The 13,796-nt window shown below is 43.2% G+C and overlaps 1 protein-coding gene across 1 annotated transcript; it reads right to left on the bottom strand.

Moving 5' to 3' along the window:
• Nucleotides 1-444: 444 nt before the first annotated feature.
• On the bottom strand, nucleotides 445-13,369 carry LOC118230782 (histone deacetylase 2). Its single transcript, XM_035424095.1, has 14 exons — nucleotides 13,161-13,369; nucleotides 11,174-11,286; nucleotides 10,624-10,741; nucleotides 10,242-10,316; nucleotides 9,776-9,914; nucleotides 9,382-9,523; nucleotides 7,751-7,843; nucleotides 7,043-7,151; nucleotides 6,521-6,661; nucleotides 4,977-5,085; nucleotides 4,375-4,505; nucleotides 3,767-3,922; nucleotides 2,838-2,895; nucleotides 445-893 (listed from the first exon to the last, which is right to left on the bottom strand). The coding sequence occupies exons 1-14, from the start codon at nucleotides 13,213-13,215 to the stop codon at nucleotides 863-865; spliced, it is 1,470 nt and encodes a 489-aa protein (XP_035279986.1). The 5' UTR covers nucleotides 13,216-13,369; the 3' UTR covers nucleotides 445-862.
• Nucleotides 13,370-13,796: the final 427 nt, after the last annotated feature.

The following is a 13,796-nucleotide window of genomic DNA, read 5'->3' as shown; positions in this document are numbered from 1 at the left end:
ACAGACTATCAAACAGATGAATCTTATACAGTGTCTTCGTTGAAATCTAAGAGAAAAACATACGCAGCCTTTGTAAGCAATTTCATCCTAAAAATAATTAATGAAGTTAAAAAATTTTCATGGGGGAAGGGGATTATCGCCAAAATGTATATTATATAAATTATTATGGGGCAGAATACTTTCTGAAAAATTGCAATGGTGCAGTTTCTTGCATTCTGAATGGTAAACATTGATATTAAGTCAAAGTAATACATATTTAAAAAATATCACATAACACAATCATAAAGTACACGACTTTCCCAGGCAACCCATGGATTACAATTCCACTGATGTGTAGCACCCTCTTGAGGCAGAAACTATGCAGCAAAATTTACAAGCCAGTCAACCTAGTAAATGGTTCATTAAAAAACAAATAAATATAACCTATAAATAAATAACATCCTGCCTTTGTATAAAAACAATTTTAATACGTAAATGCAAAATACCACATTTTAAACATATGAAGTCATTGTAGGTTGTCATAGTCCTAAGGAACATACATAATTTTTTTCTAAAATAAACATTTAATTATAAATGGATATAAAATGTAAAAAAACAAAAATCCCTTGCAGTACAAATGTTTTCGTACAGGGTATCCAAAGGAAACAGCAAACACTTTCTGGGGACAAAAAAACTGACACTATTACAAAACACCTGGGAGGAAAACTAATTGTGTAATAAACTTACACCACAAAAACATCACATCTACATCACAGACTCAAAATAAATATGTCTTAAGGTGTGGAAGTCCAATTTCTTGAGAAGCCGCTCTCTCTCTCTCTCTGGCCTGCCACATCCAGAAGTGCTCCCCCTTGTGGTAACATCAGGCACTGCCCGTCTGCTCTGCCTTCACACTGTCAAGTCAACAGAAAAGAACATGAGCTTGAAACGGCAGAAAATACTCACAAGTGAACGTTTGGGAACATTTGCCTTTAATGGATTTCTTCCCAGCACTGCATATTAATAACAGCTGAGCTAACAGGATGAAAATATTTCTGAATCTTTCAATTATTAACTACTTGTTAATATTTAAAATGCGTCTAAGCCTAAAGAGAGCAGATTTCACATTTCTAGTCCTTAAGCAGGAAGCAAAAGAGAGCCTTCTACAAAGGAATCTACAGCCATAATGAGCCAAAGATGCAAGCTAATTGATTAAAAATGTTTGTTCACTCCTACAGAATGTAATCATTTTAAATTCAAATATTCTAAAATCATTCGATCCTATATGCAGTTTTCTACCAACTGACAAAAACACCATACAACTAGCACATGAGAAATATGACCTGCTGTTGCCACTGTGTAGGAGTAAGGCCGCAGGAGAATCTCTGAGTTGCTCGGTGTAATTCTGCACTCAAGGGTTGGGGCAGGTATCCCAACACCTACACGAATAACCAGGATGCTAACAGTCCCACGCCTCAAATCGCATTCCTCTGTAGCAGAGCCTCAAACATAGAAAGTCTAATTGCCTGTGTCAACAGTGCTCTCTAGTGGGGGAAAAAAAGATGACAGATGACATTTTGCCTCGTGAGATTTGCAGCAAAGATTAGAGCACGGCAGAGATGCGTTTGGTCTCATGGAGCGCTTATCTTGCGAGTCTTGGTCACTATCTTGAGACCTCGCGTACGAACTAGCATGAAAAAAAGAAGCTGACGGTTAAAACCACCTGTGAGATGATTTAAGGTTTGGATATTTCCCCCCTTTCATAGTTTGTGAGCGCAGTCAAGCAAACAGATAAGCTGTTATCCCAAATTTTATACCAGAGTACAAATCTTATAATATAATCCCACTGCATTATACTTGTCATTGTGACTTAAACTCCATTATAGCTTTCTCTCTTGATACACTGAGTAGCATTAAATTTAATCCCTGTCCAATCACCTCTGCATGCATATGCTATAAGAGGTCTTCAGGATCACTTCACCACTAGTAGTTACCGTAGTGGCAAGAGTCGTTGGCTTACTCTCACACCTTTCTGTATTTAAAGAGCATGAGAGTCTCGCAGCTGCCATTTTAAAGTTTTTGCTCTGGATCCGGCCATTACTGGCCTCATTTAAGCTGTGTGGGGGAGATCTGAGCAAACTGGTCATGGAAGAGGCGGTCGGCCACGGTCAACCCCTTTGCAGAGTTTTCGTCTTGATGTTTTTAAAGGGACAATATTTAAGTTTTCAAATGGAAATTTAGGAAATAAAAGAAAAAAAGATTCCAGGTCACAGGGACAGCACTTAAAAATTTTATAAACTGTATACCAAGTAAACAATTCCACAGCAGGTGAGTGTTTTATGTTCTCCCGTCAAACCACAGAAGCAGAATATTCCCTGTTCTCTACTAGCGATTCATATTTCAGAACTAAACTAAAATCTACTGCAACTGTAGAAAAATGTGTTGCTTCTCCTCTCAGCGTCTCTGGAAACATACAGATTTAGTGGCTCATGCTCTAAAATGAGGTCTCCATACATTTGGCTGGTGCTCATTTCTACTGCTGGCACAAAACTACTTGGAAAAACAATTTACTTAGAAAAATTTGATCATTTTTGTCTTTCCTGATTTCCCTTGTTTTCATACCGCTGCCCGACGCAGAAACACAGAGAAAAGGAAATGCACCCCATCGGCTTTTAAAAAAGGCATTTCTTTAGCTGAAATAGCTTTTTGATTTGAAACTGCGAAACCTTCAGCTCTGTCCTAAGGGCCGGTACTAACGGGTGCAAACTACTCCGCAGTCGTTACACAATTAACAACAAAAGTAAAACGCGGCCCGCACACACACTGCTTGGACGGGGTCGCACCGGGCTGGCCCTCACCTTTTCGTGTCCATCTTTTCTGAGCTGCTTTCCTTCGATTTTTCTTCCTCTTTCACCTCTGTGGAGTCATTTCAAAAAGATCGCGTTATTTCGTGACCAGAGTTCAAAGGTCTCCTCTTTTAATGAAGCACACGCATCACTTCTCGTTTAATCACCTCAAAACAAATTACTTCCACAGACAAAAGCCGATTCAACTGGTTGACTGGTTGGTGGCCATGTCCTTCATTACATTACATTAGAGGCATTTAGCAGACGCTCTTATCCAGAGCGACTTACACAGCTTTTTTTACATAGCACTTTACATTGTATCCATTTATACAGCTGGATATATACTGAAGCAATGCAGGTTAAGTACCTTGCTCAAGGGTACAACGGCAGTGTCCTTACCCAGGAATCGAACCTGCGACCTTTCGGTTACAAGCGCAGTTCCTTACCCACTGTGCCACACTCCGTCCTCAAAATGATGGTATGTGACAAATGCATTTTATTGCATGTGAAGGGGAACCCAACAATTACAGTATCATGCCAAAACATTAATAAATGTGAAAACCAGCTGTAATATCTCTAAAGAACACTGATCAGAAAGCAAAATTAATTGCAGAGCACAGTAAATGGTGCTTCAAGGTTAACTGAGATCTCATCAACCAGAGACAGGTTATATCCCCAGTAGTGGACAGAGAAATGCCCTTGTTATTCACCATCTGTTGCAAATGCATTCACTTAGTAATGCACTTCAAAATGTAAAGCCCCTTCACAAACATTTTGAAAAACATTGCTTTCAGATTGCTAAACCATTGTTGTTGACACAACCAACCTCTCATGACTTCATGTCTTCTACAGATTGTATTGAGAGATTTTTTAACACGTGCTGCTTCTGCTAAATCCAACAGACGGGACCCCGAGCTCCCATGGCCCACAGTGCTGCTCACCAGTTTTCTTCTCCTCCGTCTCCTTCTTCTCTTCCTCCACTCTGGCCCTCTTCGTGCTCTTCTTGTGATTGGCCACGTTCCTTCTTCCGCCCTCTCCCTCGTCCTCCGAGTCGGAGAACTCTTCATCGCAGGCTATCCTCTTGTCAGAGGCCCGGACTGAGGTGAAGGGGGACACGAACAGTTATCAATCCCAAAAAAACTTTCTTACGAAGCTTGAAAACTGCAGACCGTAGGACTGGTAACTGCTTACAAATTTCGCCAAAATAAAAAAAAAGGTTTTGCAATGCACAGGGCCCTACGCTAACATTTCTGCCCAAGGAACAAATGTGTTCCTAGGATTTTGGAGCACAGTAACACATTCCTACATGTGCTCCAAATTTTTTTTCCCCAGTTAGCCCAAATCAATTTTCAGCAGCAATTCCTCCTGAAGGTGGAGCACAGGTGAGTCCTGATTATGAACGTGGGGGAAGCTGTAAACACAAGCGAGTGAATGGGATGCCCGATTCCACAGACGCGATAGTGAGCCGCGGGGAAAGGACAGCGGGAGAGGAGACCGGCAGGGAATGAACCGCAGACGAGGGGGGGGGGGGGGGGGGAGGGTTCCTTACTGGACATGCGCTTGTCCGGGTCCTCCACGTCCTCATCCATGGTGTCGTCCGGAATGCTGTCCTCGGGAATGGCCTGCATCTGTACCCCGGGGGCGTGGGGGAGCATGCGCAGGTTCTCAAACAGGCGCTGCCTGCGGGAAACACGCACGACTGTGAGTAATGCGCACACGCGCGCACACACATGCATGCACGCACACCAAGACCAACTGCAGACAATTCTGGTTTAAAAGCTAAAGTATGTTCAGCACCTAAGGTTCTCCAGTAAATCTACCTCATCTTGGTGACACTAAATTGAGACTGACAGTAGCTACAAGAATCCTTTCCTTAAATAAAAAGAATTATGTGAATTTTTTATTATATTTTTTAAACTTTCTGTTCAAAACTGTCTGACCAGGGTCATACAAAAAGGATGGTGGAAACTCAAGCATGCATGCACACACTTGTATATTACTAACGACCAGCATGGACATGAAATGCTGAAGCATGCTGAATATGAAAATACACGATTATGTGCACTCCTACACCATCTCACATTCAACCACATACACTGTAATAGATTTGTATCATTCATTGTGTAATGCAACACAAGGCTGCGACCTTACTTTATCTTATCCATGTACTCCTGCGTGTTCTGGTTGGTCATGTTGGACGGACTGATGTGCAGCTTGAAGTCGGGCCCGAAGTACTCAAAGTAATCGTTGTAGGGCAGCTCTGCGAGAACAAGGACGACGGGTCAGTCTACAAGCGCGAATAAGCCCCTAGCAACGAGGCTCCAGACACAGAGGGCAACGGAGTGCTCAGCGGCAGTGGACGGGAGCGGGGGATTCTGTGCGCCGTGTTAGCCGCGCGCGCTGTGCGGTGGTAATACCCTCTCAGATTCAGGGGCGTGCTGACAGGCTAGCTCTGTTCGCCACAGAGAAAAAGTAATCACTGGGCTCTCTCCGACGGCCAGATTTTTCTTTTCTCGCCGACAGCCTCTGCTCTCATGGGTCAGCTTGAGGGTAAACTACAAAGCAGCAAGCTGACTTTATTGGTTTCCCAAGGTGTGATGCTCTAAACCGGTAACTCCAGGCAATGGGAGGCCGCTGACTGCCGAGACACAGATATTATAGAGAGACCAGACGGTCAGCTCCTACGCTCTGGTTAGTAAGCTGCCAGTAAATTTGAACATGCACTTATTGTACTGCTTCATCGCAACTTTTCAGAAGATGCGTAATATTTCCATGTTGCCGGAAGGGAGAGGGAACTTTTGGCTTTAAGAATGCAGAGTCAACCATCTGGTTAATCTATAGAGTAATATCTGTGGCTGAGTAGTGCCACTGGGGCCTTTTTTTCCCATCTACTGCAACTGCCACAACCACATTTCGATGGATGATTTTAAGTCTATGGTGCTACTTTCTAACTTTTAAATCTAATGTCTTAGATACGGACATTACCAATGGCTGGTTTGCCATCTATATGCGTAATGATAAAGGTGGTAATGGTGATGCACTGAAAGACAGCTAAATGCGAGCCAGTGGCATATGAGAACAGCCAAGATTTGGGAGTTTCTCATTCAAGCAGGTATCCCTGAACATCAGCTGCCAACTGATTCTGTTTCATAAGCCAATTCTCTCACTGCTAATACACTTAGAGGTCTCATCTTTCTCAATCAGCCGCGGTCAATTATGTGAGCACATTAGCACTGCGCAAACGCTCCCATCTTTGTGCAGGAGACTGGTCGGGCATTAAATTACTGCGGCTTAAACGCCGTGTGGTTTTAGAAGAGGAGCGTGACTCCGATGTTCATCCCACCCTTTTGAGAGAACCGGCAAATAGACTAACATAATTCCCCGTCCGTCAGAATGCACAACCACTATAATCTTTTGAAATATATACTGTATTTATATTTTTGCTTTTTTTCTCGTTTTCTAGCAAGGTTTCTGTACAACATTTTGGACTTTTTTTCCTCTTTGGAGTACAGCTAAATCCTTTCCCCGCCGGGAACAGCAGCAGCACACACAAATTTCTCATTTCAGCAGCTGCTGAGCTCATAATGTCGAGCACGTCGTTAATCACATTATCAAACGGTAAAATCGAAATTCGTGCCGGTCGCGCTGGACCTGGGCCCAGGGCTCCCGGGAGGGCGCGGCCGGGCCGCCCGTACCGTCGGGGATTTCGGTGTCCAGCGCCACGGCCGTCTCGTAGGTCCAGCAGCGGGCCACGTTTCGGATGGTGTAGCCCCCTCCCCCCAGCATCAGCAGCGGCAGGTTGAAGGACTTCATGTACTCCACGCACTTGGCGTGGCCTTGCGGAGCGCGGCGGGGGGCGGGGGGCGGGGGAGGGGAACAAAAGGCAAAGCCAAAAATTCAGGGGGTGCGCTGCGGGGCGCTCGGAACAGCTGACAGTTTACTAATGTTTTTTGTGACACTTTCAAGGAGACATTTTTGGCACCTCCTCCTTGGCACTGCGGAACGCTGCCAAGTAACATTTGAGCACGCTCACAAACATAAAAACAACCAGCGTTCTGATAACAGTGTCCTGTACGAGCACAGTGGAAAGACAAATACAGGATAGGTGCGGGGTCTTCACATGTTCTCATGCTCTCACAAGCGTGTGGGGTGGACGGCTCTGTAAAATGTGCGGTCCGGCCTTACGGGACAGGGCGAGAGTTCGGCGCCCCGTTTACCTCGGATGGTGAGGTTGAAGCAGCCTAGCCGGTCTCCGGACAGCGAGTCCGCCCCACACTGCAGAACCACCGCGCTGGGCTGGTACATCTCCATCACCTTGGACATCACCTGCCAACGACCACACGGGGAGGTGGGGGGGGGGTTCACAACCGAACACGACCGCGGGGAGCAGGACGGAATGCGTTCCAAACCGTCAGAGCAGAGCTGAGCAGAGTCTGCCAGCCTTAAAGGAATAAAACACCCCCGTGCACTGTTTAAAAATAATGAGGCGTTGTTTTCCCCTGGAATTTCGAAGGTGAGAGCAATGGGGATTGTTCAGCTGAAAATAATTATCGACTTGCTTGTGCTATTTGACCATTAACATGCCTGGCTAACCTGCGTAGCCAGCCTACCTGGGAATCGTGTGCACAAAAACCCCTAAAATGTGCCTCCGTGCACCTGCGCCAGGGGCTCAAATTAACTCCCGACCCCGTTCGAGACGCTTACCTGGTTGATCCAGCCAGCCGCATATATTTGTCCCAGTGATTAACCACGCATCAGTACGCAGAGCCAGAACTGTCAACCGACAGTCTTTCACAGTCGGGCCATTGCGCAAACTTTATGCTAATTAAGCCCCTGCTCCCGAAACGCACCGGAGGTTTTTCTGCATTCCTTCCCATGATCCCTTGAGCTACCGATAAGCCGGCGGCGCTGGCGCACGAGCTTACCGGCTTGAATATCTGCTCGTAGGACTCGTCATCAATCCCGTCCCTCAGGGGGAAGTTGACGGCGTAGTACTTGCCTTTGCCGGCGCCGATATCCTAAGAGGGAGAGAGTTGATGTTAATAGGCTTATTAAGGCGGGCGCGCCCACACCGCCACGCGGCCGTTTATCTCCTCTGCTGCGGCAAAACATTTTAATCATAGTTTACTGCTCCTCAGGAGGAATGCCTACTGCAGCCCTGCAAGGCGAATTAAACAATGCATTAAGAAGTCATATAAAAACTTTATATTTACAATTCTGAAACAAGCCGCTGAGTTCTAAAGTGCTCCTCCCCTAACATATCCAGGAGATAAATATAAACATCAAAGCGCCTGTGATTAAAGGTCTGAAAATACTTAATTCTGTATGTATTAGCAAGCAGACATATGACTCGTTATCCATACTATTAAAGCGCTGTGGTATTCGGTCTGGCAGTGAACCGGACTGATCTTGGCAACACCAGCTGTTGGAGAAGGCACATGCACCTGGGTTGTGTCACCTAATCAGCCCAGGTGCTTAAAGGTGTGTTCCTCTCCAGATTTCAGGGCTGAGATCGGGAGAACACACCAGAACACGCTGAGAAAGTAAACCGCCACTGAAAAACAGAAGGAGCTGCTCATCTGAAAAGCTGGTCAGCTACGAGCAGCGAGCTGAAAAGTTGCCGCTTAGTTTTCCTTTCTTTTGCCTTTATTATTTTAGTTTGTTGTTTTAGCTTATTGCTTTCACCCGGAACCGTGAGGGGGAAGGGTGAAGGTGTTTGTTTATCTGTTTTTGTGTTGGTGTGGGCGCGCTCTCTCACTCTCTCCATGCGGCACACATCCGGAACTGCCGCACCTCCCTCCCAAAGGTGTCACACCAGCGTGTGACAAGCACACATTGGGAGCTTAGCATCAGACATAGAGCCTATTTGTCCTGAAAGTGCTTCTGAATTATGAATTCCGCAAAGAATTATGAAGCGTGGGCTAGGAATCAATCAACAATTATAAGCAAGAAGTATTTTTGTTTTCCTTTTACAAACAGTTTGGCGACTTCATCAAAACTAGCCAGACTGAGCATGTGAAGAAAAAGTGCAACACTTCCATTTAATTATAAGTTAAATTTAGGAGTAAATGTAGCCTGAATCTGTATTAGTTACCTATAATGAGACTAATTTTCTCTCCTTGTCTTTTTCCACATATTTATTTGAATGCGGAGCACCGAACGGCAACTGTATGCCTGTCCACTGCTGACACTAGAGTGCACAAGATTATATTCCAGACTGTGGAGCTCGTCAGAGCACAGAGAACCGCTAGGAGTAATGTAAACACCCCAGACCACTGAGAGTAATGCAGACACTCTAGAAACATAGCCATACAACGATTTAGCTAAAGCAGAGTTTGCGTGAACGTGCCACTGGTGTTCAAATAGAAATGCAAAGACAGGAGAAGTAACAGAGAAATAACAGGATCAACACAGCCACGCGAGCCGAACAGATTTATGATTTCTCACGACGGTCCGCGTTCAGCCTATGAGGTCTCTAAGCCCCCAGGAGTTCATACTCCACTCTTAAATAAACCATCACCGTGCTCAGTGAGGGCAGCAGAAGAGCCGGACTCACTCTGAGGTCTCCAGTCCCAGGGAAGTACTCTCCGTACTTGTGGAAGGAAACGGTCATGACACGGTCAGTCGTGTAGAACGCCTCCTCCACGCCGTCGCCATGGTGAATGTCAATATCGATGTAGAGCACCCTCTGGTGGTACCTGAGGGCAATGTATAAACAATATATGGTCAGTTTAACAAAAGCATAATTTACATGACCTTTCATAATTTACATGACTTCGAACAACAGATCAAATTTCAGTAAAAGATGTCGTAAGAATTGGATGCTAAAAACATGAAACACAGAGATATCACATTTATCTAGCAACACACCATCATCGCAATAGAAATTTCTCTTTCTTTTCATATCGAGATGCCCGACTCCTCTGCATGACAGCAACAGACAGACGTACTTGAGCAGCTCGAGGATAGCGAGGACGATGTCGTTGACATAGCAGAACCCGGAGGCCTCGGACTTCTTGGCGTGGTGGAGCCCGCCAGCCCAGTTCACAGCGATATCAGTCTGCTGCCTGTTGAGCTTCACTGATCCAGCTACATTATTGGCAGAAAAAAAGCTGACTGCATTTATCTTTAAGCCAAAACAAGTACACGTATTCCTTTTTAAAAAATTATCCCTCAACCAGGACCTTGCGTGTCATTTAATGTACTTTGACCCATTTGTTAATCTTTGTTCAAAACAACTCTAAAACAACGCTAGTATGTTTAATTGTGTCCTCGCTCATAGACCAAAGCATATGTGTAATTAAGAACAAAGCTCGCAAAGGAACGTTATGTTCCATAGTTGAATGAGTCCATGGCATCATGTAACTTCAGACGTTATATTTCAATGAAAATATTAACATTTCTTTCTGCACTCACCAGCCGAGCCTCCAGTTGACAACTGACAGAACTCGAATAAGCCATCAAACACTGGACAGTCTTCACCAACGTTAACTATGAGGGGGAGGGGGGGTTAAAATTAATTTAAACACCAAACATGCATATTGTTGTCCACAGTTAATATTTCCCCATTATGTTATACATTTCAATGAAGCTGAGGCTTGCTGTCAAACAGACATCTCCTTCAGTCTTTCAGTCTACCCATACTGTATATATGATGGCCCTCCTACTAGGAGGGTTCTCATTGATCACCCTACTGGTAGTTTAGGCAGTTTGTGAATCCCTATGTAAATTCCATTTACATATCAGCAGTCAACATCTTCTGCACAGACTGCCACATCTTACAGCCGACTGCACTTACATCTTTGCATTTGCTTGCTGAACTCTGACATGTTGTCTGGGCGTATGGACCGTAGGAACTTGATGTAATCATCACTGTGGTACTTTGTCATTTCCTCTGCTGTGGCTTTATGTGGCCGCTACGGAAAGGAAAAAAAAAAAAAACACACATTTAATAGCAAACGTGACATTCACATGGCTGCTTCAACAAACTGCATTTCCAAGTATCCTCTTGAATCTAATGCAGTTTCACCAGATCAGAGATTCTGCCTAGGTTCAAAGAGTTCCAACAGCTTTTTAATAAATAAACACTGATGGACAAATTAATGATTCTTTTTCAACAAGGCTGAGGCATTTTAATCTTCATAAACTAATGTTGTTACCAGTTGAGTTTCGAAGTTTCACATTTTATACTTCTGTCTTTTCTGATTCTTTTTTTTAACAAAAAGACTAAACTGAATGGCTAGGCCTGCCACCAGACACCAAAAAGAACTACTTAACAGAGAAGTCAAGAAAGAATTGTACTGTGGGATGTCCTGCTGGTTTAATATTTCTCAATGTTATTCACTTACATATATTTCCATTTTCCTGTAAAGTCCATAGTTTAATAGCAGGTTATGAGTCATGCGGATTCTGTGAGGTTTCATAGGGTGTCCTTGTCCATAGTAATAGTTACCAATGTCACCTGAAAAAAAAAGAAATGCTATGTCACGCAAAATTAAATTTTAAAAAAGTTAATAAAAATTAGAGCTCATTAAATTGTTATTGCCAATCTTCAGAAAAATGTAACATGCACATACTGTACACCCATAACTATGTAAAAATAGAGAAATTGTTCTTTCTCTCTGTTCATGCTTAATTCCTCCATCTGTAGTTTAACTCAAAAGGGCCACAGACAATTTAGGACAATATCTTGAAAACATTCTCAAATAATTTTCTCCTTTATCTTTTCAACAGAACAAAAGTTCGGCCTGTTGCTTTAGATTCGCTTTGAACAGTTAATTTTCAACAAATAATTTAGTTTCTGTGAGCAGGTGTCCACAGTTTTAGCAGCCAGGACTCCACTGATTTCATTTGTCCATCTATACTTTAATCAATTAAAATAGTTGATTATTTTTTTATTGTTATAGCAGATTTCAGAATTATTTCATACGACTGATGTAGGCTAAATCCTTGGATATAAACGCAGGGCATTTATTCATGAAATGCATAGTAACTTCTTAAATGATGTGGCCTTTTTTGTGTCCAATTAATAAAAATGATCAGCTTGTTACAATTGTGTGGTTGCACGTGTGGCCGGAATGAAAACAAGCATGCACAGTAGGCCCCGGGATTTATTTTGAGAACACCTGCCATAGACAGTAGGCTGGGTTTCTGATGAAGGCTATTTGTTGATAAGTAATTTCATCACAGATCCGCCCGCCATGATCACACTTGGTGATGTAAAGATTACTCATACTGAATTATCCAAAAAGCATTGATAGGTCACCTTTGGTAAAATCATAGCTTAATCAAACCACCCAGTTCTGTGTTCAAATAACGTCAGCCAGGGACACGTATTGTTACCAGACATAATCAGCGATTATACAAGATCCCAATTTATCGTTATTTAACGATAATTATGTAAGGAGAATATCTGAGTTTATATGATTATTTGTTTGCACGGTGCAGCTACTGCTTGGAATTTTGAATTATCGATAAATTAGTTTGCACAAGTATTTGTGACTTTAAAACAACAAGGAATAACAGTTCAATTAATCTCAATTAAGCAACTGTTAGCTATTGCTAACCAGCTGTGAACTACCGTTTTCTAAATTATTTGCTATACAGCTACATACATTAGTTTCCCCCAGATTTGCCAGCTAACAGATTAAGCTAATGGGACGGTTTTCATCCTCAAACGGACGATTACTGTCGGGTGAGATTGGTGATCATGCGCATTTATGCACAGTTCCTTTTTATCTCCATTGTGGGCCTCGGCGGCAACTATTAGCTAGCCTGCTAACATCTACCCGAGTTCCAATTTCTGCAAGCATTAGCGGGTTAAGTAGGCAGCTTTGAATCCCATTCGATGGGCACTAGGTATTTCAAAAGCTTATTAATCAATCTACATTTGAAGTACTAAAACCTCAAATGGAAAAAAGAAACTGAAATGTCGAACACCGATGCGCTAAATATGGCTATTAGCTCTATCTAGTTAGATGCCCTGCTAGCAATAATTTATACATCCAGAGCTGCCGTTTATTGTGATAGAACCTGAAAAGCCCATGTGCACCACCAATTGTTTTGCATCTCCAAAGTGAAAATTTTTGTTGTACCTTTCATTTTAGATGTGCATAAATTTGGATTTTGGTAATCTGAACTAAACACGGTTATATTTCAACCAATTGCCCGGTTAGCTACCTAGCTAACTAGCGCGTGTCCCTTCGCTCGCCTAGCCACAACAAAACTAGCTGCTAACCTTGTCGGCACGTTTCTAAAAATCGCCTTGTAAAACTCAACCCAAGTCAGTTTTACACTGACATCTAGCACTGCTTAACGGAATATGTAACTTCATACCGTCATAATAGTAGCAAACCTTCTTCTTTGTACCGCCTTGAAGAGTGTATGCCATGGCTGCTTTAGGCTGCCAAGCGGGTCGGCTGGATGAAACGACGGACAGACCAGCCGGTGAATGAAGAAAGAAAAGACGTGGAGCGGAGAAGTGGGAGGCGCACGCAGCTAACTACATGAAAAGAAAGGGGGATGATTCCCAATTGAGCGATATTAGTAAACGAACTGTGAATTATTTTGTGGAGAAAAATCATAAATAAATAAAAATACATCATAGATTAGCTTGCACAGCATGCCGTGCAGTAGCAGTAAAGAGAGAACTCAGTTCGTGAACTGTTCAGTCCAACAAATACTGTTACTAGTTTGGTGCATTGGAATAAACGAGATTGTAGGTTTATCGTGACATTCACTCGTTTGATGTATCTAACGGTAATGTATTATTTTTACACTTCCTTATAGGTATGTACTGTAGCCTATGTTGTGAAGGTAGGCTACTGTACAGTTTTGGAGAGGTGTTGGATGGACTGCGAAGGTTTAAGATGTGCATTGGCAGCATAATGTTGTCTCCTTGGAATCCATCCATTCCATTATCTATACCTGATTGTCATGGGCATTTAGCAGGGTCACAGGAGGGTGCTGAAG

The sequence above is a fragment of the Anguilla anguilla genome, chromosome 6 (genome assembly GCF_013347855.1).
Source record: "Anguilla anguilla isolate fAngAng1 chromosome 6, fAngAng1.pri, whole genome shotgun sequence".
NCBI lineage: Eukaryota > Metazoa > Chordata > Actinopteri > Anguilliformes > Anguillidae > Anguilla > Anguilla anguilla.
Note: the sequence above shows the minus strand (reverse complement) of the source record. Positions and strands in the feature narration are given on the sequence as shown.

Bases quoted from the DNA above. Each gene is read 5' to 3' on its own strand.
- LOC118230782 (XM_035424095.1), bottom strand. From the start codon at position 13,215: ATGGCATACACTCTTCAAGGCGGTACAAAGAAGAAGGTTTGCTACTAT. The intron at 11,287-13,160 runs GTATGAAGTTAC...TTTTTTTTTCAG, and splicing joins GGTTTGCTACTATTATGACG to GTGACATTGGTAACTATTAC. The intron at 10,742-11,173 runs GTAAGTGAATAA...TCCTTTCCGTAG, and splicing joins ACAGGAAAATGGAAATATAT to CGGCCACATAAAGCCACAGC.